The following is a 27,536-nucleotide window of genomic DNA, read 5'->3' on the forward strand; positions in this document are numbered from 1 at the left end:
ATGCTGTTTATTCCAGTTAGCCATTCGTCTAATCTTTTTTCAGGGTTTTTAGCTTCTCTGCAATGGGTTCAAACGTCCTCCTTTAGCACTGAGAAGTTTGTTATTACCGATCATCTGAAGCCTTCTTCTCTTAATTTGTCATAGTCATTCTCTGTCCAGCTTTGTTCTGTCGCTGGTGAGGAGCTGCGTTCCTTTTGGAGGAGAAGAGGTGCTCTGATTTTTAGAATTTTCAGCTTTTCTGCTCTGGTTTCTCCTCATCTTTGTGGTTTTTATCTACCTTTGGTCTTTGATGATGGTGATGTACAGATGTGGTTTTGGTGTGTATGTCCTTTCTGTTTGTTAGTTTTCCTTCTAACAGTCAGGACCCTCAGCTCCAGGTCTGTTGGAGTTTGCTGGAGGTCCACTCCACACCCTGTTTGCCTGGGTATCACCAGTGGAAGCTGCAGAACCACAAATACTGCAGAATGGCAAATGTTGTTGCCTGATCATTCCTCTGGAAGCTTCATCTCAGGGGGCGCCCAGCTGTATGAGGTGTCACTCGGCCCCTACTGGGGGGTGCCTCCCAGTTAGGCTACCCAGGGGTCAGGGACCCACTTGAGGAGGCAGTCTGTCTGTTCTCAGATCTCAAACTCCGTACTGGGAGAAGCACTACTCTCTTCAAAGCTCAGTTGGAAATGCAGAAATCACCCATCTTCTGTGTCGCTCACGCTGGGAGCTGTAGACTGGAGCCGTTCCTATTTGGCCATCTTGGAACCTCGATTTTCAAGAGTTATTTCTTTTAAGGGAAAAGGGAGCTGGCAAGTTTGAAATCAGTAAGGCAAGCTGGAAGGCTGGAAATTCAGGTAAGAGTTCAGTGTTGAGTCTGAAATCTACAGGACAAGGCAAGTAGGCGGAAATTGTGGTAGGGTCTCTGTGTTGCCATCTTGAGGCCAGATTCTTTTCTTCTTCAAAAAACCTCAGTCTTTTTTTTTTTTTCTTTTTTCAGACAGAGTTTTGCTCTTGTCACCCAGATTTGTGTGCAATGGCGCAATCTTGGCTCACTGCAACTTCCGCCTCCTGGGTTCAAATGATTCTCCTGCTTCAGCCTCCCAAGTAGCTGGGATTACAGGCATGTGCCACCACACTCGGCCAATTTTGTATTTTTAGTAGAGATGGGGTTTCACCATGTTGGCCAGGCTAGTCTCGAACTCCTGACCTCAGCTGATCCACCCACTTCAGCCTCCCAAAATGCTGGGATTACAGGCATGAGCCACTGAGCCTGGCCAAAACCTCAGTCTTTATTCTTGAGGTCTTCACTAGTTGGACGAGGCCCACTCACATTCTGGAGGGCAATCTGCTTTACCCTAAGTCTGCTGATTTAAATGTTAACTACTTCTTAAAAATACCTTGACAGCAATATCCAGATTGGTGTTTGACCACATAACCTGGCCCCATAACCAAATCGGCACACAAAATCCATTATAGTAGGTAAGGCTTTGTCAAAGAGATCTAGAAAACATTTCTGGGAGAAATTAACGAAGACTCAAATAAATGAAGTGATATATCATATTCATGGATTGGAAGACTCCATGCAGGTATTTTAAAGATGTCAGTTCTCTTCAAATTGATTTTTATATTTAATTCAATCACAATTAAAATGCCATCAGGGAATGTGTGTGTGTGTGTGTGTGTGTTGATATTATTCTAAAATTTATAGGGAAATACAAAGCACCCAAAATAGCAATATAGTCTTGATGAATTTGAAAAACAAATAACTTATATCAAGAAATATCAAGATTTATAAAATTATTAATTAAAATTATCTGTTATTGGCACACAAATGGACAAATAGCAATAGAACAGAACAGATCATATGCATGTGTACAATCCCCTGATTTATGACAAGGTGACATTCTGTGCATTGATTAAAAGATGGTCTTTTCATTAAATTGTATTGAATCCATTGAATATTCATATTTTTATTTAGAAGGGTGTTGAACTCCACTACCACGTACATACACAAATACATTACAGATGCAAGTTCTTGAAACTAAATTAGAAAGGGAAGATTATGAAGCTTTTAGAAGGTTAATATAAGAGAGAATATCTGTTTTAGCTTGTGGTAGGCAAAGACTTTCTAAACAAGATGCATAAAACATTAACCATAATGAAAAAGATAAATAAACTGGACTTCATTAAACTTTAAAACATTCTTATTCATTCAAATACATCAGCGATGGTTTGACTGTGTCCCCCAAAGTTCATGTGTTGGAAACTGATCCCCAATGCAACAGTGGTGAGAGATGGGACCATTAAGAGGTGATTAGGCCATGAGGGCTCTGCCCTCACAAATGGATTAATGCTACTATCGTGGGAGTGGGTTCCTAATTAAAGGATGAATTCAGCCCCCTTCTTCTTGCTCTCTCTCGTTTACTCTTGTGCCTTTCACCTTCTGCCATGGGATGATGCAGCAGAAGGCCCTCATCAAATGTGGCTCCTCTGTCTTGGACTTCCCAGCCTCCAGAACCGTACGGGTCTATGGTATTTGGTTATAGAAGCACAAAATGAAATGTGACAACATCATTAAGAGGGTGATAAGGCAAACTACAGAGAGGAAGAAACTTGTAATACATAGCTGGCAAAGGATTTGTATTCATATATAATTTATTATATAATAATTGCTCATTAATTATTTATAATTCCTACATTCACTAAAAATCCAGACAATTACAAGGTTAAACATGGAAAATGATTTAATAGGCACTCTCTGAAATGGCCAATAATCTTTTGAAATGATGCTCACCGTCCTAGGTCAGTAGGAAAATTCATACTAAAATTTCAATGCTCAGCCTAGGCAACATGGCGAAACCCTGTCTCTGCTACAAATACAAAAATTAGCCTGGTGTGGTGGCATACACCTGTAGTCCCTGCTACTCAGAGGGCTGAAGCGGGAGGATTGCTTGAGCCCGGGAAGTTGAGGCTGCAGTGAGCTGAGATCATGCCACTGCACTACAGTCTGGGTGAGAGAGTGAGATCATGTCTCACATAAATAAATAAATAAATAAATAAATAAATAAATAAATAAATAAATACTCAATGCAGTTTTACTACAAGACCCAACTGAATGGCTTTGCGGAAAAAAAAAAAAAAAAGACAATACCTAACATTAGCAAGTATATGGAGGCACTGGAACTATCAGAGATTGCTCATGAGTGTGTAAATTGGTACAAATTTGGAAAACTGGCAAGAAGTACTAAGTCTAAATGTATGCATGCCTTATGACCTAGCAATTCCATTCCTGGGCATATTTACAGGAAGGAGAAATATGTACATATGTGTATCAAAAGACATCTACAACAGTGATCATACAAAATTCTTCACAACATAGGAAAACTGGAAACAACTGAAACATCCATTGGCAGTAAAATGAATAATAAATTATAATCCAACAATGGAATAATATACAGCTGTGAAAAATAAGGGAAAATATTACACATGGCAATATAGTCAATATAGATTGTCATAAATCAGGTGATTGTACACATACATATGATCTGTTCTATTGCTGTTTTCCATTTGTGTGCCAATTACATGATTTTAATTAATATTATAAGTCTTGATATTTCTTGGTATAAGTTATCTAACTTGTTTTTCAAATTCATCTAAACTCAGTGTTAAGAAGCCAGATATGAAAGAGTGCATGCTGTATGATTTCATGTTGTACTGCGTGATCTGGGTTGTGGTTAAATGGAAGTGATGGTGTTTGTCCATGAAACTGGACGTTTGAGTGTTGTATACTTTATTTGATCCTGGTACTTGTGATTCAAAATTTCATAACAATTTCCTGCTACCCTTTATGATTTGATGTGTGTAAGTAGAGTTTGCAGATAATGTAGTTCTATACTGAGCTATGAATTTATTATGTAAATTTTTTTGTATTAAGAATCATTCCAAGTGACAGAAAATTTGAGGAATCAAAGTATTAACATTTATAAAACCATTCTGTTGTTTATAACATATGCTGGCCATGACTTTCAAAAGCACTGATTTCTAGGGGGAGAGGGTATCAAAGAAAGACCTTGACTAAAGAAAGCTCTTTCAAGTGGGAAGGGCATCATAGAGACTGGATCTTGAGGAGGGAAGTCAGGAGATGCCTTCCTACTCAGCTGCATAGCTCATGAAGCTAACAACCCGCAGAGTTATAAATGTTGTGGGTGGATTGCCTTCACATTGGCCTTGCAATCATCTGCTACACTGAGCACCATTACATTTCATGGTGGACATTCTAAGGTGTGACACTGTGTACTCTGCTGTCAGGAGGCTTTCCGGGGAGAAGCGTCTTGCCAAGGATTTCTTGCACTCCCAGCCACCTGACTGGTTTAGTCTGAAATTTCAGTATTCCAGGGTAGTATGAGAAAGGCCCTATCTGGTAACAAAGAAAGCATAAGAAAGATGGCTAAGGGAACAAAGGGACAAGGCTTTAATTTTGTTCTTCATTCACAGATTGCCTTCAAAATAAAGTGTCTAAGCCTGGCAGTCCAGGTCTCTTTAAGCTGGCTCCACCCTGCCCACCCGCCTCATGCTGCACCTGTCACTGCGTGGGACCCTGCTCCAGGCAGGGGCACCTCGCTGCCCCTTGAGCTCATTTTATCCCGCCTGGCTCTGCAGCATTTCTGACCATTTCTGCCCTGGCCGAGACTCACTGCTGCCCAGAGCAATCTCCCTTCTCTGCTTCTAGAGGGGAGAGGTTGTATGTTACCCGCCTTGTTTTGTCCACAGAGGTTAGCAGAGACTGATACAGACAAACCCTTTTTCTTTCTAATTTTAGATTCAGGAGCACATGTGCAGGTTTGTTACATTTGCCTGACGCTGAGGTTTGAGTTTCTATTGATCCCCTCACCTGAATAGGGAACAGTACCCAATACACAGTTTTTCAACCATTACTCCCCTTCCTTCCCCCTTTTTTGGAATCCCCAGTGTGATGTAGACAAATTGTTTACTTGTATAGCTGTAATTAACCTTATTATAGTTCAGCCTCAACCCTTTAGAGAGGAGGAAACTAAAGCCCATGAGACTTGCTTAAAGATACTGAACACGTTTATTTTTTAAAGTGTTAAAGTGATTAAACAATGTTGGCGTGAATGAAATAAAAAGCGTTAAGTTCCCCATCTTCATTCCCACTCCATAGAGTTGATCAGTATTTTTACTTGCAGACATTAGTGGAGCCCTAGAGAAAGAAACCTTTTCTCCCAAACAAGGCATTACTTTACACGACTTGTTTTGTTCACTTACTATTTCACGTCAGCACATGCAGATGACTTAAATTCAAATAGAGAAAAGCCTTAAGCATGTTTTTTTCTGCACTAAAGAGGCCCTGCAAGTGGCTGTGGGCAACCTATGCAGTGGCTTCGAGCAAACGAACGTAATTAGTAATTAAGCAAAGCGGGCATCCAGGACATCAATTTCATCTTCCTGGCACTTTAGTAAGGGCCTGGCCTCTCGGGGAGCGACACTCCTCGCCCGGCCACTTTGTAAGAAGCATCGAGCGTGGAAAAGGGGCTGGGGTCAGCACTGGGGCCCTCTGCCAGGAAGAGAGACTGGCGGCCAGGACACGCGTCTCCCCAGGCTGAAATGGGGCACCCTCTCGCGGTCCTTCCCTCCCTTCCCGGGCTGGGTGGCTGGTCTTGGCTCTTCTGCGAGTCCCCCGCGGTTGCGGTCTCCCGGCACCCGCTGAGCAGCCTCGCTCGCCTTCCTCTCCCACCCGCCTCTCCGTGCTCTCCGGGGCTCCAGCTTCCTCGGTCTGGTGCCTGGTGAGTATTTCGGAAAATACCTGGCTCACAACCACCTCATTTCGCTCCCAGTGTCCCAGTGCGCCAGCGGACACACACCGGTAGGTGACTTCTCTAAGGTTGTGTCCCCAAGGCCTCCCTGGATTACAGCGCCCGCTGCTCCGTGTGACCCCGCGGGAGCCAGAATGCGCCCCGCCTCCCGGGCTGCAGGTCGCGCAGGGAGCGAGCGCCGCGCGGCAGAGCTGGGCTCCGAGCCGGATGCGCCCTCCTTTCCGCTTCAGAGCAGGCTGCCCGCCCGCGGAATCCCGCACGTCAGAGCGGCCTCGCAGGACCCGCAGACCAGCCCCGCCGGGCTGCCGCGGTGACCGTTCCGACGCCCCCGACCCCCCACCCCGAGGCGGCCGAAGTGTCGCCGGCCTCCTCCCGGCCCAGCCTCCGGGCCTCCTCCCGGCCCAGCCTCCGGGCCCCCCGTGCAATCACTACGCCCTGGGACCCGGAAACCGTTTTCCGGTCTTTCGCTTTCGGCTGGCGCGGAGCCTGGAGGCCGCGGTACTGCGTAGGCTGGGCCGGTCGCAGGAACAGCCCCGTGGTGCCCTCCCTGGCCGCCGCCCAGGCGGAAAACGTCGTTCCGGGGACCTGGCGACCCCGCAGCGGGGAGCGCGCCAGGTCCGTGCGGGGAAGGGGGCGGTGTGCGGCCGGCACCGCCTCGCACCACGCCCCCGCGGGCCCGCACTTGCCCAGAGTGGACCCCGCGGCCGCCAGCAAGGGCGATGGCCGGGCTCTGGCTGGGGCTTGTGTGGCAGAAGCTGCTGCTGTGGGGCGCGGCGAGTGCCGTGTCCCTGGCCGGCGCCAGTCTGGTCCTGAGCCTGCTGCAGAGGGTGGCGAACTACGCGCGGAAATGGCAGCAGATGCGGCCCATCCCCACGGTGGCCCGCGCCTACCCACTGGTGGGCCACGCGCTGCTGATGAAGCGGGACGGGCGAGGTAAGGGCCGGCGCCCCTCCTGGGGCGTAACGGGGTCCACAACCCCATCCCCACCCTCCGATTGGCCAGGAACCCGCTGCTGGTGGCGCTGGCCGCAGGAGAGAGGAGCCTGTCACCCTTTGCAGAATGCACTCCCAGTTCTATTCGTTGCCCCTTGGCACTCGCCGACACTGCTAGTGCCCCATCCCAAAGTGAGCATTTTCTTTGTGTGTAGCACCAGATGCGGTATTTCCAAACCGCTGCCCTCGGTCTTTTCCCACCTCACCGCTGCTCAGCTCTCAAAGCCCTGCCTTTTCCTCCTGCCTTGGCTTGGGAAGCCTTAGCAACAGAAGCTCCCTGGGAGCACAAAGCGGTTTTTGTTTTTTTTTGGAGATGGAGTCTGGCTCTGTCGCCCAGGCTGGAGTGCAGTGGCTCGATGTCTGCTCACTGCAAGCTCCGCCTCCCGGGTTCACGCCATTCTAAAGCGGTTTTAAACTGGCCAACACCTTAACGCTTAGAGCCGCCCTCCTCTCGCTGCCACTTTGGAAAATAAGAGACTAGAGATTAATTGGAGGCTTCCTCCCAGCATCACAGGACTTGACTGCTACTTCAGTTCCCGCTTGACCTTCATATTTTAGCCCTTTAAAGGAGGTTACATAATAACAATTAAGAGATGGCAGGGCCTTCAGGCAGACTTCTTTGGAGGGTTTCAAGCGCCTTGTTTATTAAAGAGCGAATTTTTTAGTTAAAATCATGTTTTAAAACAGAGATGGACATTTTATTGATGGAAAAAAATCACGTTAAGTTAGAAAGCTCTCAGAAGTACCTGGTATTTACAACCCCCCGTCAGGGAGGGCGAACTCGATCTCAGCGTTTTATTTTCATCAGGGATTAAATTGAGGTACCCAGAACTGAAAAGATTTGCCCAAAATGGCATATTTTGAAATTGGCCCAGACCAGAATCCAGTTTCCTCTGGGATTATTTGTTAGTAATCGTTTTACAGGTTGAGCATTAACTAACTACAAAGCTTGAAGGACTCTTTCTCATTTTCACTTGTTTTCTCTAATAAAAATAATGATGTCATTTCAACTTCACAAGATGAGGCCTCATGGAAGACTGTTTACCAAAATATTAAAAATACCTTGACAGAAAAAAATCAAGCGAACTCTTTGCCAACCAAATATCATCATGAGTGATGTAACAAGTAATCCAACACAGATATGAAAATCACACTGGTAAAAATCATCTCAGTTAATTCTAAAAGCAGAGCTAACCACCCTTTTTGTCCTAAGGCTTTATGGTATTAAAAAATAAATTGTACAAAAATATAGATTTTCCCCTATCCCTTACCCCTGGAAAGTAACATACTGAAGTCTCATCATATTCTTTTGGGGATTCCAGTAATTAAAATCTCTAGTGAATAAAGACCTGTTTCAAAACAACCTGTGAGCTGATTGGACTATTTAAAGTAATTCTCCTTGCAGTCACTTTGAGAGTGAAGACAATGGCGAATACTGTCTTTTACAAAGGGACTTTTTATTCCACCAACAAATTCTGGATTTTGGCATCAGGAAAACCACTGTTCAATTTCCAACACTATAATATCCAAGTTGTTTGAGAAATTATTTAAAACTCTTTAACTTAGAGGGTTTTTTTCTCCTTTACTTGTTAAAGTGACTATATTACAGAGTTGCTTTAAGGATTACATTTATTGCATGCAAAGTTTCTAGATCACTGTCTGGAAGTTGGTTAGAGTAAGTTCTTTAGTTGTCAATCAAGCATTTATTAAGGCCCTGTTTTGTGCCCAGTGTTGACCTCAACAAAGTTGGGGATATCAGAATATTCTAAGATACACTCGTTGTTCTCAAGAATCTTGTCTTTCACATACAAGAGGTGTTGCCTTTCATTTTGTGGCTAATGTCCAAACGCTGGCCTCAGCCATTTCACCTTGAAGATTGCAGTTGGCTTCCAACTGGCTTCAAGTCTGCCTTCCCCGGCTACTCCCAGCTGTTGGCCCTGCTGCCTTAGAACCACAGATTGAGACCTCCCTGTCCCCTCTGTCAGACCAGACCAGGGCAGGCAGTATATTTGCGTGACGCAGGATGATTGACACTGATGATTTCACCCAGCTCCTTTCATAGCAATTTTGACAAATGCTTCATGTGAGAGACATTTGGAAGCAGCATAGTGTATGGTGAAGTCCTGGAGTCTCGGTACAAGCCAGGTTCCACTGTTTACTAGCTTTGTGATATTGGGCAGTCGTTAGAAAGAATGCCTGTTCTGGGACATCAAAACCTAACAATTATTATTCTCTAATAGCTAACATGCATTATATGTGTTTATTTGCTGTGGCAAATACTATTTTGAAAAAAACTTTAGACTTACAGAAAAGTTGCAATATTACAGACAGTTCACACATGCTCTCTACCTGGCTTCCTCTAATAGTAACACATTACAGAATTAGTACATTTATCAAAATGAGAAAACAAACATTTGTCCAATACTGGTCACAACTTTCTCATCTTGACTGAATTTAAAATTTGATGTTTTTCCCCAGAATTTTTTCAGCAGATCATTAAGTACACAGAGGAATACCGCCACATGCCACTGCTGAAGCTCTGGGTCGGGCCAGTGCCCATGGTGGCCCTTTATAATGCAGAAAATGTGGAGGTGGGTACATGTGAATATGATCATATTGTACTGTGTATCTGACAGTGTAAGAATCTCATCAGAATCAATATAATGTGTCCTTATATTTCAACCATTTCAGTGCAAAAAACATTCCATTAAGTATTTTAGACTATGTAGGTGCAATTTAATGCTTTCCAGGTTTGCCTGAATCCTGGGAGATTAACATTCTCCAGATATAAGTGCACAACTGCTATCAGGTCCCATTATATTTATTCTTTTTTTGAAAGGATCTCGTTTTTTAGAAACATAAATAAATTATTCTGCAAGGCGAGCACTTGTTATCCACCAGACACTATTTTAAGACTTCAAAAATATATGACTAATAAAATATGTTTCCCTCAAGTTGCTCAGGGTCTCATATCAATGATAAACTTAGTCCAAAGTTAAACGACAATGCAAATTTGATATTTATGGGATAAATATTACAAACCCATGCTATTGAAATTAGTCCTCCAAAAAGTTGTAGTCCTTTTACTTGTTGAAAGGTCTGGGGAAATTATCTTGTAGTATGGTGAGAAAAGGATTTGGGTCAGGAAACAAAGATGGGGCAAACAGAGCTGCTCTTCATCGACCAAAATTAAAGACCGAATTTCCTAGGAAGTAGTGCCAGGACATGTCATTCTAATTATGGTGAAAATGCTGGAGTTTCTCATGCTTCTCCAGAATCCTGGCTCAGAGAAGACAGCGAGAAGGGCAGACAGGATTTCCGCCGCTGTTGGCCTAGTGTTAATAGAAGTTGGTGTGGTGGATGCAGATGGAGATCTGTCCAGAGTAGGGGACTTGAGCACGAAGCCTGGTGAGCACCCTGTGCTCAGCCCTAGACCCCATCCCTCCTCCCACTTCACGTGGACTCTGGGTGATCCGATCATACTCACGGCTTCCATTGCTGCCTCTGTGCTGGGGACACGCAAAACAGGCATCTCCAGCTCAGGCCTTATCTTGGCTGTCTCATTTGCTTTCAGACCACAGCAACCTGAATGCCTCAAAGTTAACATCACCTGAAAAGACACCCATGATTTCCATCTCCCCAGATGCGCTCACCCTCCAGATTCGCCTCTTCCCCCCCTCACTGTCCCCCTCCCCCCATTAAATAACTCCACTTGGTTCCTGGTTTATGGCGGGAACCAGAGAATCATCTGGGACATCTTTCTTTCCCCCAACTCCATTGAGTCCCCAAAACTGAATGCCAGTTTTATGTTCAAAACTCTAATTGAATGTCTTTGAGGCACAGGACTGAAAATGAACCACGGAGAAAATAAATGTTGTGAGTGTCCTAAAAACTAGCTGTATTCTAGCCAGTATTCCTATAATTACAGGAAGGTTGTTTGATGTCTGTATGTCTCTAAAGTATGTTTTTCTCTTCCTAAGGTAATTTTAACTAGTTCAAAGCAAATTGACAAATCCTCTATGTACAAGTTTTTGGAACCATGGCTTGGCCTAGGACTTCTTACAAGGTATGCCAGTGTACCTTCGTAAAGCTGTCTATAGAAATGGTTACTTCTACGTGCAACTTGTTATTTCAAGAATTAACATAGGGTAGCTTTTTCTGTAGCAGGACTGTGCTCTCAGAAAGGAGGAGAAAGGCTGGAAAGGAAGGTCCAGCTGGCAGCTGGCCTTTGCCCGCCAAGAGGCCAAGAGTCCAGGTGAACAGTTATCTTCAGCCGTGGCATTCAATAGCGACTGTCGCCAGTGTTCAGGGAGACTCAGGAGGTCCTGATGGACGGGAGTGGACGGGATGGAGGACACAGTAAAGCAAAGGAGTGTCTGGAGCAGGGAAATCTTGAAAATCCAATAAAAAAGATGGTCAGTCCCAGAAAAGTACAGTGAGCTGGTATCTAGAAACAAGGCTCCATCCTCTGCGAGAGGGCCCCACAGAGCAAGGCAGGAGCCTAGTAGGGACTTTGGAGAACTGGAGAGGGGAGAGATCAAGGTGGAACCATGGGGCCTGAGGATCATCTGAGGACCGAAGTATTGATGGAAGGAGAAACAAATTTATTATTAGAAACTCGGAACTAAGAAATTGAGAAAAATTCTTAAATTTTTCAATTTTATGAATGCTATTTTAAACATTAATATTATAGAACAATGTCCAAAATAGTCATATTTTGTAACTATAGATGAATATTTTATAGATATGTGTATATCTTTGCCATTCTGCCAAAAGCATTTGAGAACCTGTAGATGAAGCTGTTTCAGGAGAATTTTGTTGACTTGCGATATTTATGCTTTCCTCATTTTGGATGTTACTTTTCTCCTTCTCTCTCTTCTGTATATATATTTTTTGTAACCACATATTTTATTTCTAGTACTGGAAACAAATGGCGCTCCAGGAGAAGGATGTTAACACCCACTTTCCATTTTACCATTCTGGAAGATTTCTTAGATATCATGAATGAACAAGCAAATATATTGGTTAAGAAACTGGAAAAACACGTTAACCAAGAAGCATTTAACTGCTTTTTTTACATCACTCTTTGTGCCTTAGATATCATCTGTGGTGAGTCTCATCGATCTGTTTCTAAATTTATGGCATAAACAGAAAATGGCCAAAATAGGAAATCGCACTCCACCGGGAAGGCAAATGGGGGGACGGGAACGGGTGACGGGCTCTTCGCGCGGTTCTACTGCCGCGTTGGACTTCTGAGGAGCAGCAGCCATGCCCAGGGCTGTGAGTGGGGCAGGCACGGAGCAACTGCCCAGGGAGGCGAAGGGAGGGAAGAACAGGAACAGGGAGTGGAAGTGGACCGTACAAGAGAAGAGGGTGAAGGGAGGAAGAAGAATTCTGAAATATACAAGGACAAAGCAGGATGTACGTCTTTAGCGTCTGCCGCTGCAAAATAAACACGAGATAACTAACGTGCGTGAATTGAATGGTTGCTTCTCACCCATATTTTATAGAAACAGCTATGGGGAAGAATATTGGTGCTCAAAGTAATGGTGATTCCGAGTATGTCCGTGCAGTTTATAGGTAAATGGAGTCCTTTCAGTTATTTTAAAAATTATTATTGATTTAGGCTTTAAAAATTATTGCTAACAATTTCCGTGTTGTATCTTTTTATGGTTTCAAAATTAAACATTAAACTAGAAGTTAACCTCATCATGTTAGCATGTGTTTAAGCAGTAAAGGTTATGTAAATTATGGCACATCTAGATTATGCAGTAATTTAAAATGATTATTCTCTAACATTGAGATTACATTGTATTGTACATAATGATGCTTACATTATGATGCTGAGAAAAGAAAGATATAAACAGTTTTCTGTACCATGATAATTGTTATATTTAAAAATTATTCATAGAAAAACACTAGCAGATACTATAACAAAATGTTAGCAGTGGTTCTCATTGTCTCGTGTATGTGTTTCTCATTCTTGTGCTTTCCTTTTGTTGTTATTCTTCTTCCCATATTTTCTGCAGGAAGTAGGTATTGTTTTAGTCATCGAAACAGTCAATTTTACTCTAAAATTGCTTGAAATTATTCACCTGTTAAGAGGCAGGGCAAGGACTTGATGAAGTACAGAGAAGTCCATTGAGCTGAGTATATTTAAGTCTCCTGCTCATTTCACTTCATTTTAACCAATATTTATTAAGCATCTGTGATCTTCCAATCACTGCACAGGGTACTGACTGGTTTTGTAGTAGTACACAAAACAGAATAACACAGGAGGCAGGCATCGGACAAAGAAATTCATGAATTGTAATAATTGCTCAGGAAGAAAAGATCAAATTGATATCAGAGAGCAAAACAAGAAAGTGTCCTACAGAGTGAGAGGCCAGGAAGGGTCTTTCTGAAGAACCCGCACCTAAGCCGGTCCTGCAGGAGATCACATAGGGGTCTTTCTGCTCTATGACTGGACATGAAAGGGAGGTGCTGGGACAGCCAAGTGACAGATGGGTACTTAGAGAGCCCTCGCTTGTAGAAGAGGGCAGCCAGTTGTCTTCTGTCACTCCAGAGGAGTGGTCAAACCAATGATGGACCTTAAAAAGAGGCCAATTTCATCTCAACCCCTGGTGCAGAGGCCCTACGCAGAGTGGGAAACTCACCCTGGAGAAACAGAAGCAGAGACCAAATGGCTATCTAGTAAGGGTGTTTTATAATGAATTCTTCATTCCTTTAAAGAACCCATTATTTTCTGAGGCTTCATGGGATGCATAATAGCCCATGTCTTCACTGTTGAGCATAAAACATGGAGCTCTTAGTAGCCTCTAAGACAATCATCGTCATTCCCACGATTGCCTTCATCAAGGCCAGGTACCAAAGAAGTGCTCAAGAAATACACATTTCTGATACAACAGCTGATGTATTTTTATCCCATTTATAGAATGAGTGAGATGATATTTCAAAGAATAAAGATGCCCTGGCTTTGGCTTGATCTCTGTTACCGTATGTTTAAAGAAGGACGGGAACACAAAAAGAGCCTTAAGATCCTACATACTTTTACCAACAATGTAAGTCCCTGACTTCTAAAATTGTGGTAAAATAGACGTAACATAAAATTTCCCTTTATAACCATTTTAACTGTACAGTTTGGTGGTATTAAGTGCATTCACGATGTTGTGCAGCCGTCCCCACTGTTCATTTCCAGAACTTTTGGTAAGTCCAAGATGTTGATGTTTTGTGAACATACCCGGTGTAGGACTATGGAACCTATGTCTCAGAAAATAAAAGTTGAATAATAATAGAAAAAAAAGTTTAGTATAAACAAACTATACTTAAATTATGTATTATACTTAAGTATAAAAATGTATACTGAAATTATGTAGTCAACAAATGTTAAGTACTCGCTAAGTGCTAACCACCATACCAAATGGCGGAAATGTAGTAATGAGTAGGATGTGTATATGGTCCGTACCTGAAAGGAAGTTATTCTAGTAGGAGAGGTGATCTATCAGCACATAATTACAACATGTGATATGAGCTATGAACACTTATTAACAAACAGCATGCTGTGTAAAAGAATAAAGGAACAAAGATCTGTGCATAGGAGTTTTCTGGAAAATGTTTGGATTCGGCAGTCATTTTCAAAGGCAGAGGGCATTGATGTTAGTATCTTAACATGGAAAACATTAAAATTAACTAGATATTAGTATTCTATTTCCAATTCAAAAATAACCAGAAGATAGTGATGTTGTTTTGAATATAGGATGTCAATCTTTGTGTTAATAATGTGTTTTGAAAAAGCAAGATTTAATTGAAAATATACATCAAATTATAATTTCAGTGTATTGAAAAAACTGCCTGTTTAAATATGTCCTTTCTTTGCTGTAAATTTTGGTTAAAATTTATTGGAATTATGTCCCTGTGGTGAAGTACATCCTACCCCCAAGAGAGCAAATGATGAATAAATCAGTAGATGTTCCATGAATGCGATGTTGGCTGAGCTGGCCACAGTGGAGTGTGATCACCTGGTTATAGGAGAATAGCCAGCAGGTTATATTTCATAATTATATTTTTCCTTAAATTTTGTGCATTAATATTTAATAGCAATAATTAAATGAATTCCAGACTGAATGGACAATTTTATTCGTTGAATAAACATTGAGAATTGCCTACTAAGGCCTGGGCTCTAGGAATTCCACCAAGAATAAAAAAAGACATGGTGTTTTGCCCTCAAATTGCTTAGAATCTATTCAGGCCACTTAGTAGCAGGTTTGGTCAATTACCTGGTAGGAAAAGAAGGTTGAAATGTACAACCAAATTAAGTGTATTGGCCTTCATTCTTTTATCCATCCAAGAAATATCTAGTATTTGTTAAATGCCAAGCAGTGCTCTAGAGGTTGGAAATGTATCAATGAAAAAAGACATGCACAAGCATGGCCGAGTTTGAGTTGGAAGATGCTAAATAATAAGTATAATATCACATAGAAGTATAATAGAAGTATCACATAATGTCAGGTGGAAAAGGAAATGGAGGAAAAATAAAGCAGTGTTAGGAAGCGTCGCAGTCCTAGGGACAGGGGTGGCAGGGATGAGGGAGGTCTCTCTGATCCTGTGACAGTGAGCAGAGATCTGGAAGAAGGGAGGGGGCAGCCATGCAGGCCTCTGAGGAAAGCATTTCGGGCAGCAGGAATCGCAAGCATAGAGGGTGAATTCACTAATCTACTTGCTGTTTCTTTTCTCTCCTACAACATGTAATTAAGTCTGTAATTAGACTATTGTATAATGATTGCATTCACTCTACCACTTAAACGTTTTCTTGTTAGCGTGATCAAATCTCTAGGGTACTATCTAGTAGACTAGGATTCTATTCTTGTGTTGGAAAGACTGCAAAAATAGCACGTGAAAATTAGGAATTTGCGTGACATTAAATTTGTTTTTAAAAGTTTCACCAGATAATCCCTGAAATATTAATGAGGCTTACTGTACTTTCACAAGAGCCTATATTGTTGAAATGTTGAACTAGAAAGGCTTAGAAAAATAAATGAAAGAAACTAGCATATTTTATAAGAAAATGTGTTACTAGGGTGCATCCAAGTCCAAACAGAAGCATGTGATTATCATTCAAATCATACAGGTCATCGCTGAACGGGCCAATGAAATGAACGCAGATGAAGACTGTAGAGGTGATGGCAGGGGCTCCGCTCTCTCCAAAAATAAACGCAGGGCCTTTCTTGACTTGCTTTTAAGTGTGACTGATGACGAAGGGAACAGGCTAAGTCATGAAGATATTCGAGAAGAAGTTGACACCTTCATGTTTGAGGTATTGTATATTGTTATGTTCGGATATCATTAAACAAATTTCAGTTGTTAGAATCTTTAGCATTATTTTTTAAAACTTAATCAAATTTTAAAGTAGTTTACTATAACTAAGGAAGATTCATTATATTTTAAGTAGAAATTACAAAATTTAAGAAAATGATTAAGTACCAGCTCAACTTCCTTCTTCAGAAAACGATTTTGACTAGTGCTGGGCACAGCAATAGACACATTTGTTTTTCCTCAAGAAAACCTAAGATTTGTCAGTTTTCCCAAGCAGAAGAGCAGCCAGAGATTGCTCTCAGTTCTCCACATGGCTTCAGGCTTCCTTCTAACCTTCCAGACGCGCGAGTCCCCTTCCTCACCACCTCCTTTCTGAGGTTCCAGCAGATGGGCACTTAGCTACTGCCATGAGCTGCTCTACTAAAGAGGACAGTAAGAGCCCTCCAACAGAGAATCAGCCAGTTCATGATTCTAAAGAGATCTCTGATCTCAAATTTATACATATATATGTGAAGTACTTTTTACAAAGATAGCCTAAATATTAAATACTACAAAGAGGGACCTTCTCTATATGTGGATTGCAAAATAAATAAAACATGGTTTTTAGAAGCCATGTAGTAATATCCTCCACATGGAGCAGAGCGAAAGGCATCTGAGTTTTTAATGGCTCTGCCTGCCACCCACGTGTGAGCTGCTCTGCGGCAGCCTCTGGCAGCAGTGCCAGTGCTCCTGCACTCTGGTGTAAGGCTCCACGACACGGGAGAAGAAGGCTGTGTGAAGGGTCTTTCGATCCGAGTCCCAGTTCAGGCTCTGTGCTGATTAGCCAAATAAGACAGTTCTGATCATTCCAGAGTTCTGTCACAATTTTCCTATGTGTAAAGCGAGAGATGGACTACATTGGTGGTTTTAAACTTTTTTAAGCAGAAAACTTTACTGAAAATAAATCTTAAGCAGAAGATGGACATCTAAATTAGCTGAAAAGTAGAGAGGCGCTAAGTGTGTGGGCTGTAAGACCAAATCCCAGCTAACATGCTGGAGCCACGACCTCAAGCACCTCACCTAGCGGTTCGGGCCTGAATATTCTTATTTTAATAGCACAAACCTCATGAATAGTTATGCTGATTAGATTAGTAAAGGTGCTCTGAGAGTCGTGATTGGCCCATAAGTATCCAGCACATACCGGGTGTTATTATTTGATGTTGGAGTAGAGAGATCTCACATCTTCACCTTGCCCATGTACACACACACACACACACACACGTGCACTCATGTAAACCCATTCACAAACACACACACATGCACACACCTACACACACACATATGCTCATGCACAGACACATGTATATACCCACATACACACATTCACATATACACAAACACATGCACACACCTACATACACTCATGCACATACATACATGCACACACATACACAAACGTGTATATCCACATGCACACACACGTGCATATACACACTCACACAAATATATACACACACCCAGATACTCATGCACATACACACACATGCACAGACATATATACCCACATGCACACATGCATGCATACACATGCACACACCACCCCCCACAGAGGCACACATTCATGTACATTTATGCAACAATCACTTACAAAAACACATGTACACACCTACATACACACATGTGCATATACACATACACATACATAGATGCACATATATACACACATGCACACACAAAAGCACACAGCTATATACACTCGTGTACATAAGCACAAATGCACCCATAAATACATGTACATATCCACGCACACAGTCATATATGTGCACACCCCCATACACACGTGCACACACACATCCATCTTCTACCAGGAACCTCTCAATCTCACGTAAACAACCAGAACCAGACTAATGATTTTTCTTCCAACTCTAACATTCCTTGACGTTCTAATTCTTCTTTGCATTGAAAGGGAGGCATGCCAGGTGTGAGTGTGATACTGTGGCCTCTTCCACAAGCAGGTGCAGGCTGTAACTGCCCAGGTTCCAGCTGTGAGCTAAAAGTGGGCGTCCTCCCCTGCTCCACCTGTGTGCCTCGGCGCTTTACGTTTGCCTTATCATGCTTTCTGCCGATGGCAGACGAAATGAAATCGGAAGTTCAGCAGACTCCTCTTATTCATTTGGATCAGGCTTCCGCTCATAAATTCAAGGAAAGCTATTAAAATTGTTTAGCCAGAATGCTTCCTTCCGTACTTAGTAGACAACTGAGCACAACGGGCCAGAGCTCATCTGGAGTTCCGAGTAGGTTTTGTAACGGCAAGTGCCAGGAAAATGCAGAGGCGCCGACCTCAGGACCTGTAGGCTGTGTCTTTTAAGGACTGGAGAATAAGCCCCAAGAAATTCATTTTAGGAGCTGTTTTATAAAACAAGTACTTTGAATATTTCTGCACACAGAATGAAATATTACAAAAATCACTTGTGCCACATAGGAAAAATGGAAAAGTGAGATCTTTTATAGAGGAAATAATTTGTTTTTTCTTTTTGTCCTCAAAGTTTCACTCAGAGAGGTAGATTACTGTTACTGATTTTCCAGATATATTTTTTTTCTGAAGAACTCACCACTTTTGCACATGGAAATGTGCTAGGGAGATGAGGAGGTAGATAAGAGGTCACGGCCTGAAATATCAAATAGGTGGGGAAGAAGGTTGCCCGAGACGTTACACTAGCGTAAGAGGTGGCGGTGGAGACGTTACGCTGGCGTAAGAGGTGGCGCTGGAGACGATACGCTGGCGTAAGAGGTGGCGGTGGAGACGATACGCTGGGGTAAGAGGTGGCGGTGGAGACGATACGCTGGGGTAAGAGGTGGCCGTGGAGACGTTACCGCTGGCGTTAAGAGGTGGAGGTGGAGCGTCCTTACTGCACATGGTGTGGAGGGAATGGCATGGGCTCAGCTGGCTTTGTCATCAGACACGCCGCAGGCTCAGTTTCTGCCTCTGCCTCCCACTAAGCTGTTTAGCACAGGAGAAGTTATTTAACCACATCTTTGGCCTCAGTTTTTAATCTCTGAATTGTAAATAACAGTAATGAGTCTTTCATGGAGTTTTTGTGCAGATTAATTCAGTTTCTGCAAAGTGCTTAGTATTTTGCCTAAAACTCAGCAAGTATGAAATGAGGTTGTTGTCAATTTTTAACGCAGAGGATATGACTTAGAACCACACCTCTACCCCCAGTGCCTGTCATCAACAGGTGAGGCCCACCTGACAGATGGGGAAAGGCAGAGAAGTACAGCCCTGACAAGCAGGCTCGTGAAAATGAGACTTCGTTCTATTCACAAAGGCCCAGCTCACCTAGTGCCCATGGAACGCCACCTTTATTAACACAGCACAGGCATGTCCCACCAGCGTGCAACACCGTGCGGCATGGAACTGCCATCTCTAAGCATGAACCTCCGCTTTTCAGGGCTTGTTTCCTTGTTTATCACCGAGGCAAGGTGCTGCACAGAATTCATTTCTTATGTCCTGCAGTCACAGTGCAGTCATCAAATCCAGAGACGATTCGAAAGAGGTTTCTGGTCACTCCTAATCATCGCAGCATAACTCTGCTTTTTAAGCTATTGTTTTCTCCATTTGTAGGGGCACGACACAACTGCAGCTGCAATAAGCTGGTCCTTATATCTGTTGGGTTCTAACCCAGAAGTCCAGAAAAAAGTGGATCATGAATTGGATGACGTGTTTGGTATGTTTGGCCCCTTCACTGATTATATTGTACTAAGTCCCCTGCAGAGATGTCACTGTGTTGTAAACAGTGCAATGAGCAGGAAGGCTCCCCCGCGGGATCCTTTCCAGTACCACCCCCTTTGCAAGGCCTCGCCCATTCACTCAGAGGCCTCTGCCAGTCGCCTGGCAAGTGACTACTGGGCCGGATGCTGGGGTGCACCGATGCGTGCTGCCGTCCTCAAGGTTAGATGCTGGGGTGCACTGATGCATGCTGCTGTCCTCAGGGGTCTCACTGCTTCCCAGGCGAAACAGAAGCTTTGAGTCATGGGTTGTGCATTTGAGTGAAGAAGGTGCTATTTGGGAGAAAGGAGGAGCTGGTGAAACTATTCAGAAGGGTACAGGAAAGCTGTTTCACGGATTGCCTCTCACCACAAAGGAGAGAAAAGGTGGATTAAGCTACCAGGAGATACATTTCTATTATACAGCAAGCAACCCGGAGGAAAAGTCCTGACAGTAGGATGTCCAGGGTCCCAGACTTGCCGTTTTGCTCCCTGCCATCCCTACCATCTTGGCTTTTGTCCTCATGATTGGCATTCCAAGCATCACGTTCATCTTCAAGGCAGGAAGACAGGGGAGGTGGGGGTACCGGGTGTGTTGGTGTCCTGTGGCTGCTGCTGTGACAAATCCACAGACGGGGAGGTTCACATCAGCGACTTCTGTTCCCTCACAGTTCTGGACACCGGAGTCAAAGATCAGTGTCATTGAGCCCACATCACCATGTGGGCAGGGCTGTGCCCCACTGGGAAAATATCCATTCCTCGCCTCTTCAGCTTCCAGTGGCCGCCAGCATTTCTTGGCTGACAGCCGCATCGCTGCCATCTCTGCCAGTCTCTGCATCACCTTCTCTTTTCTCTGGGTGTGTATGTGTGCATGCGCGTGCATACGTGTGTGATGTGTATGTGCATGTGTGTGTGCTTGTGTGTCTGTCTCGCAAGCATACTTGTGACATACTTGTGATGGCGTTCAGGGCCCACCTGGATAATCTACCCACTGTAAGATCTTTAATCAAATCTGCCAAGAGTTCTCTTTTTCCAAATAGGGTAACATTTACAGATTGCAGGGATTAAGACCTGATATTTTGGGGCCATTATCAGCCTGCCACAAAGGGGCTTCCATCGATTTTGTCCTTTTTAAAAATCACGTGTCACATGGCCCCCAATAGCTGCAAGGTGAAAAGGAATAAAGTTGAGTTAGCCAAGCAATAAGTGGTATCTGATGCAGTTTTATAGTGAGAAACTAAAGGAATAAAGCTGGAGGGAGAAGGCGTTCTAGAAAGAGAAGAAGCAGATGAGCAACGGCACAGAAGTGGAAAGGTTTCTGGTGTGGAGGGCAATAGTGGAGAGGGAGAGACCGTGAGAACTTGTCTCTCATTCACTGGGAGGTGAGGATGGAAAAGCAGTTTTGTGTGCAGATTGTCCCAGGACTGGAATTTCATATTAAGAGGCAAGCTTTTATTTTGCAGAATGGACACCATCTAAAACTTTTGGCAACATTTTTGTCATCATTTTATCTTTTTAACACTGATTTTAGTTTTGCTTAGATTGCCTTGAGTGGATAAATTTGGTCTTCCAAAAGCTCACAAGTTCTGTTGGAATAGACTCCAATCTTTTGTATCCACTACAATGTTTAGCTCATTACCAGTTTCACAGAGCTTTTTGGTCCTGCAGAATGAGTGACACAGTCTTCATAACTAGAATCTTTGCTCTGTGCTTCCCGTGTTTTCTGCTTATTGTGCCTCACTTTTTCTTCTACCCCCAATCCTAGTTCTAAAGTTTTTCAGCAACTAGGCTGGGCACGGTGGCTCACACCTGTAATCCCAGCACTTTGGGAGGCCGAGGTGGGCGAATCACAAGATCAGGAGATCGAGACCATCCTGGCTAACACAGTGAAACCCCGTCTCTATTAAAAATACAAAAAAATTAGCCAGGCATGGTGGCGGGTGCCTGTAGTCCCAGCTACTCGGGAGGCTGAGGCAGGAGAATGGCGTGAACCCCGGGGGGGGGCGGAGCTTGCAGTGAGCAGACCCTTATTTTTTTTTATGAGGTAAATGTCACATAACGTAAAATCTACCATTTTAAAATGTACATTTCAGCAGCATTTAGTACCTTCACCATGTTGTATTCCAGAACATTTTCAGCACCTTGAAAGGAAACCTGGTAGGATTAAGCAGTCCCTCTTGATTCCTCCTTCCCCTGGCCCTGGCAGCCTCTGATTTACTTTCTGTCTCTATGGATTTACCTATTCCGAGTACTTCCTATACATGGATTCATACAATATGTGACCTTTAGTATCTGTTTATTTTATTTGGCATATTGTCCATTGTATTTTGATTATGCATAATGTTAGAAATTCTGCTTTAGCTGTGGGTATTTAGCATCCCCTGCCTTGATCCACGTGTTCTTCTTTGATGGGTATTTGATGGGTATTTAGCATCCCATGCCTTGATCCACGTGTTCTTTTTCGATATCTGCACCCCTGGCCCCCACCGCTCTTTCAGGTCATCTTATCTACTTGCTTTCATCAGGGAAGTCTGACCGTCCCTCTACTGTAGAAGACCTGAAGAAACTTCGGTATCTGGAATGTGTTATTAAGGAGACCCTTCGCCTTTTTCCTTCTGTTCCTTTATTTGCCCGTAGTGTTAGTGAAGATTGTGAAGTGGGTAAGTATGCTATACCTCAAGTAGAAGGGAGAGGGAAACTTTCTAATGTCTGTCTTGCTCTGGTCTCATAACATATTGACTACTTCTTGACAGCGGGTTACAGAGTTCTGAAAGGCACCGAAGCCGTCGTCATTCCCTATGCATTGCACAGAGATCCGAGATACTTCCCCAACCCCGAGGAGTTCCAGCCTGAGCGATTCTTCCCCGAGAATGCACAAGGGCGCCATCCATATGCCTACGTGCCCTTCTCTGCTGGCCCCAGGAACTGTATAGGTTTGTATCCATCTGAATTGATTTGACCTTTCAGGCCCAATTGATGGTGGGTTTCTCACAGTGATTTCTTTGAGATGTGATGTAACATTGCCCATATGCAACAGCCTTAATAGCTGGTTTCTTTTTTCCCTCACTGTGCTTTGTAGTTTTAAAATATTACAGTCAAAAGGTATATTAGTATATTAGCCTGCATGGGCTTCCATAGCAAAATACCACAGACTGGGTGGCTTAAACAGCAGAAATTTGTCTTCTCACAGTTCTGAAGGCTGGAAGTTCAAGATCAAGGTGTTGGCAGGGCTGGTTTCTCCTGAGGCCTCTCTCTGTGGCTTGTAGATGCTATTTTCTCCTCATGTCTTCACTTAGTCTTTCCTCTGTGTGGGTCTGTGTCCTGATCGTCTCTCCAGTCAGACTACACTAGGGCCTACCCCAATTACCTCGCTTATACTTACCGACCTCTTTCGATTACCTGTCTCCAGTCATATTCTAAGGTACGGGGGGGAGCTTAGAATTTGGAGAGAGACACAGTTACCCATAACATAAAACATAATTAGTTTCATGGTAGAGTTTCAAAATGTTGTAGAGTTTTAATTACAGTAGAATATAACTTATTGTGGTAAAAACTTTATTTATGATTACTTATGGTTAACCTACTTTTCGTGTTTATTGCTTTTAAGAATTTCATTTTGCAAATCAAAACAGAAAATGCTCGCCATATGGCCAGCTAAAGTACTTAAGCAAAATGAATGCACATCACCACCCTGCATTATAAAAAACCCTTTTGGTTTTAGTATCTCTAGCATTTTGTCATTTATGTAAATGCAGACATTGGTAAAATGAGGCCAGAATGAAACGGGTGAATCTGAAGCTTTAAGACCCACTAAGACATAATCTAGAGTAGTGAGTCTCAAGCTTGAATGAGCTCAGGATTTATCTGGATCAGCTGGAGTACAGATTCCCTGGTCCACCCCAGCTATAGATATGCAAGGTGGGATCAGGGAGGGAAACTCAAGACTCTTGATTTTTAACAAGTGTCCCAAGCCATTCTGATTCTCCTGCCTACTGTGGAAATGTAAAATGGCTTGCTTCCTATGATAGGACCTCTTGTTTCTCATATTTGGGGTAAATCTATAACTAAAGTGATGGTATCTACATTAATTTGAAGGTCAAAAATTTGCTGTGATGGAAGAAAAGACCATTCTTTCATGCATCCTGAGGCACTTTTGGATAGAATCCAACCAGAAAAGAGAAGAACTTGGTCTAGAAGGCCAGTTGATTCTTCGTCCAAGTAATGGCATCTGGATCAAGTTGAAGAGGAGAAATGCCGATGAACCCTAACTATATTATTGGGTTGTGCCTTTATCATGAGAAAGGTCTTTATTTTAAGAGATCCTTGGCATTTACAATTTATAGATCATGGGTTCAATATGCTTGAATCCCCTAGACTTAATTTTTCCTTGATCCCACTGATCTTGACATCAAGTCTAACAAAGAAAGAGTCTTGAGTTTTGTCTTTTCTTTTCTTTTTTTTTTTTTGAAACCGTGTCTCACTCTGTTGCCCAGGCTGGAGGAGTGCAGTGGCACGATCTCAGCTCACTGCAACCTCCACCTCCCAGGTTCAAGCAATTCTTCTGCCTCCCAAGTAGCTGGGACTACAGGCGCCTGCCACCACGCCTGGCTAATTTTTTTGTATTTTTAGTAGAAGCAGGGTTTCACCATGTTGGCCAGACTGGTCTTGAACTCCTGACCTCGAGTGATCCACCTGCCTCAGCCTCCCAAAGTGCTGGGATTACAGTCGTGAGCCACCACGCCTGGTCAGAGTTTTTTATTTTCATCACCGCCGTAGATGTTACAGTTGGCTGTGGTCCCAAAAGTAGAGTTAATTGTTACCTTTTGGCTTGAGAACTTCATTCAGCTCCAGAATTATTGTTACTCATATTTTAATCAGTAAGTCGTTTAAGCTATGACAGAGTAGGAATTGAGAAATTATTTCATGTGCTGCAGTACTGAAATGTGGATGCTGCCTTGTTTTATAAGATGATGATCAAGGTTTGTGTGCCCATTACTTTGCTTCTGCTTGAAAGACGTGTCTCAAGAAAAATAAAGTATATTTTAGATGCAAGTGCTGCATTTTATTCTAAGAATTGATGTCAATTCAAAACATAGAAAACCGTAAAAGATAAATCAGGAGATGGCTGATTCATAATGGGTAATAAAATAAACAGCACTTTTGAGTTGATGTCATCAGTGACTCTTGGATTTTCTAACGAAAGGTTCCTGTACTGTTGTCATAGACTGATTGTGAATTTCTCTGGGTCTGAAGAATCAACTAGAAGAAGTAGAATCACCAGAACATTTTGCTCAGCTGAAAGCACAAAGTAAACTCAGCTACTGGGGATCAGCAAAAACCACAGGCATCACTGGTCCCAGGGATTTAGAGTCCAGAAACCTCTCCAGGTGATGGACTGTTGATTTGGGGCTCTATGCATGGTCACAGACAGCTGGGGATGTCAGTTTCTGGACCAAATGACCCAATAAGAGATACTAGTCATAAAAATCCATTTTTATCTGGAATGTTTCTAGAAGATCAAAACATTTTTCCTTCCAGCATCTAATGCCTGAGTGATACATTTAAAAATTTTTAGTCTGCCTAGGCACCCTTTTTCTAGGAGCAGCACTCTTTATTTTTGAAATTATCCTACAATGAATTACCGGCTTTTCTTCTGTTCTCATCTTTCTCCTTCCCCAACATACACACACTGTAAATATGTGGTTTCAATTGGAGCTGCCATGTTCTTAGGCAATCCCACTTTCTCAGCCTTTGTTGAGTGACCCCAGCAAGGTTAAATTCGAGTTCTCCCCCACGAGTTTTCCCAGCTGCAATTGCAGACGAGATACAGTCAATCTCTGTGGTGGAAAGTCCAGGTCGTGAAACTCAAGATCAATCAGCAATAGAACCTCTGGAGCAGCTGCTGGGTGATGAATAGAGAAGAAGCAGGCAGAAGAAATGGACAGAATCCTGGAGGAGCCTGAGTCCCACATGGAAGGTGATGCTGAGGTTCACTGCATGTCTGCCCTGCCGACTGTTCAGTGGGTCCACCCTACTTGGGAACCCAAGAGACAGTATATTGCCGTTTGCTTACAAGGACTGTCTTTCATTTATGACCAAAAGCGAGTTAGTGTGTGTCAGGTCAGCCGCAGGATGAAGGAAGGACCCCCATTCTCTGGATATGATCTTAGGTCTTCACCCTATTTTCTTTGTGCTGTTCAATAATTCTCTAGATTGGATTATCAGCATATATGCCCACAAGTCATTTAAATGCAATACCATTTAAGAAAATGCAGAGTTTTTTCTAGATAGTAGGAAAATTAAAGTTACGCTGCATTGTTTTAGAAGACAGCTAGGCTTAACCTAACACATCAGTCTAGTTTTTTGGTTCTGCCTTGATGACTTTCTGGACTAATTAGTCATTTTTCTCCTCTAGTTAAACCAGGTTCATTTTCCTGCTGGCTAGCTGTATGCCACATTTCAGGGATAAATCTCTCATCTCTAATTACTAAAATGGACTGGTTGCATCCTTGCCTCAGTTTCTTGTCCAGAAGTTCACCAAATGGTTATTTCCTTGGGCCGAATTCAGTTTTGGAATTAACTCCAGCATTTAGCTGTTGATCTTGTTCTCCTTATCCTAGTAGATAAGTTTTTGGCACGTTCTTTCTCCTTCCCATCATTATCTCTCCTCTTTACCCATCACTTTTTTTCTGTTGGGGTTTGCATTTATTGATCTCTGCCTTTCCTGATACTACTTAATTTGTGTTTCACAGAAATAACGGCTATACTTAAATGAAACTCAGATTCCTATATAAAAATTTTGGGATAACTTTGTTCCTTCAATAAGGGTCATACAGAGAGTATAGATCTTATCAGGAAGAAAAATTATCACAATATTTAGACATGACTGTCTTATTTTTAAAATGTTTTCAGTTTACTTTCAGATTCCATATATAGTTTTAAAATACATGTTTTAGCTGAATAGTAAAAAAAAAAAAAAATGTGTAGGCACAGGAGTGTCTTTTGGGCACTCCTGGGAAGGAGAGTAGCCTGCCTTCCTTCCTTTCTTTCTTTCCTTCTTTCTTTCTTTCTTTCTTTTTCTTTCTTTCTCTTTCTTTCTTTCTTTTTCTTTCTTTCTCTCTCTCTCTTTCTTTTTCCTTCCTTCCTTCCTTCCTTCCTTCCTTTCTTTTCTTTCCTTGCTTTCTCTCTCTCCTTTCTTTCCTTTTTTTTTTTTTTCCTATATTCTACCTCTAGGCTTTTTGCCTCCTTGCTTGCTCAAGTCAAGCCCAAGTTTTAAGTTTTATGCTTATGGAAATACAGTAAATTAAGACATTATTTATTTATTTATTTATCTTTTTTTGAGACAGGGTCACCTAGGCTGGAGTGCAGTGGTGCAATCGTGGCTCACTGCAACCTTCACCTACTGGGCTCAAGGGATCCTCCCACCTCAGTCTGCTGAGTAGCTAGGACTACAGGTGCATGCCACCAGGCCTGGATAATTTTTGTGATTTTTCGTGTACAATTGGGGTTTGGCCATGTTTCCCAGGCTAAATTAAGATGTTTAAATCACTCAGGCACAACTAATTTTTTCATATTGCCACATCTTCCTAGGAGTGGGATTGTGCTTCAGTCTTTTCAGCTGTCTATGCCTTAATTTTGACTCCCATCAATAATGCTTGATGTTGTA

At 42.8% G+C, this 27,536-nt stretch overlaps 2 protein-coding genes across 4 annotated transcripts; one reads left to right on the forward strand and one right to left on the reverse strand.

Moving 5' to 3' along the window:
• Positions 1-3,063: 3,063 nt before the first annotated feature.
• On the reverse strand, positions 3,064-6,217 carry LOC116481526 (uncharacterized; the record flags this gene model as incomplete). Its single annotated transcript, XM_032174252.2, has 1 exon — positions 3,064-6,217. A coding segment is annotated over one exon (774 nt), but the record flags the coding sequence as incomplete, so codon positions are not given.
• Positions 6,218-6,260: 43 nt separating this feature from the next.
• On the forward strand, positions 6,261-27,505 carry LOC116466087 (cytochrome P450 4V2). 3 transcript variants are annotated; one of them, XR_009212979.1, is made up of 12 exons: positions 6,261-6,752; positions 9,290-9,402; positions 10,792-10,877; positions 11,730-11,920; positions 12,322-12,391; positions 13,746-13,872; positions 15,939-16,124; positions 19,728-19,830; positions 22,396-22,530; positions 22,624-22,803; positions 23,966-25,847; positions 27,461-27,505. XR_009212979.1 is itself a non-coding variant. In XM_032149061.2 (11 exons), exons 1-11 carry the CDS (start codon positions 6,539-6,541, stop codon positions 24,136-24,138), a joined length of 1,578 nt encoding a protein of 525 aa, XP_032004952.1. In that variant the 5' UTR covers positions 6,261-6,538; the 3' UTR covers positions 24,139-26,424. The 3 variants fall into 3 exon arrangements, 1 of the variants encoding a protein (XP_032004952.1); XR_009212980.1 differs by lacking the exon at positions 27,461-27,505 and adding an exon at positions 26,286-26,373; XM_032149061.2 differs by lacking the exon at positions 27,461-27,505 and having other exon boundaries at positions 23,966-26,424.
• The last annotated feature ends 31 nt before the right edge of the window (positions 27,506-27,536 follow it).

This window comes from Hylobates moloch, unplaced genomic scaffold, assembly GCF_009828535.3.
Source record: "Hylobates moloch isolate HMO894 unplaced genomic scaffold, HMol_V3 SCAFFOLD_3, whole genome shotgun sequence".
In the NCBI taxonomy this organism is placed as follows: domain Eukaryota; kingdom Metazoa; phylum Chordata; class Mammalia; order Primates; family Hylobatidae; genus Hylobates; species Hylobates moloch.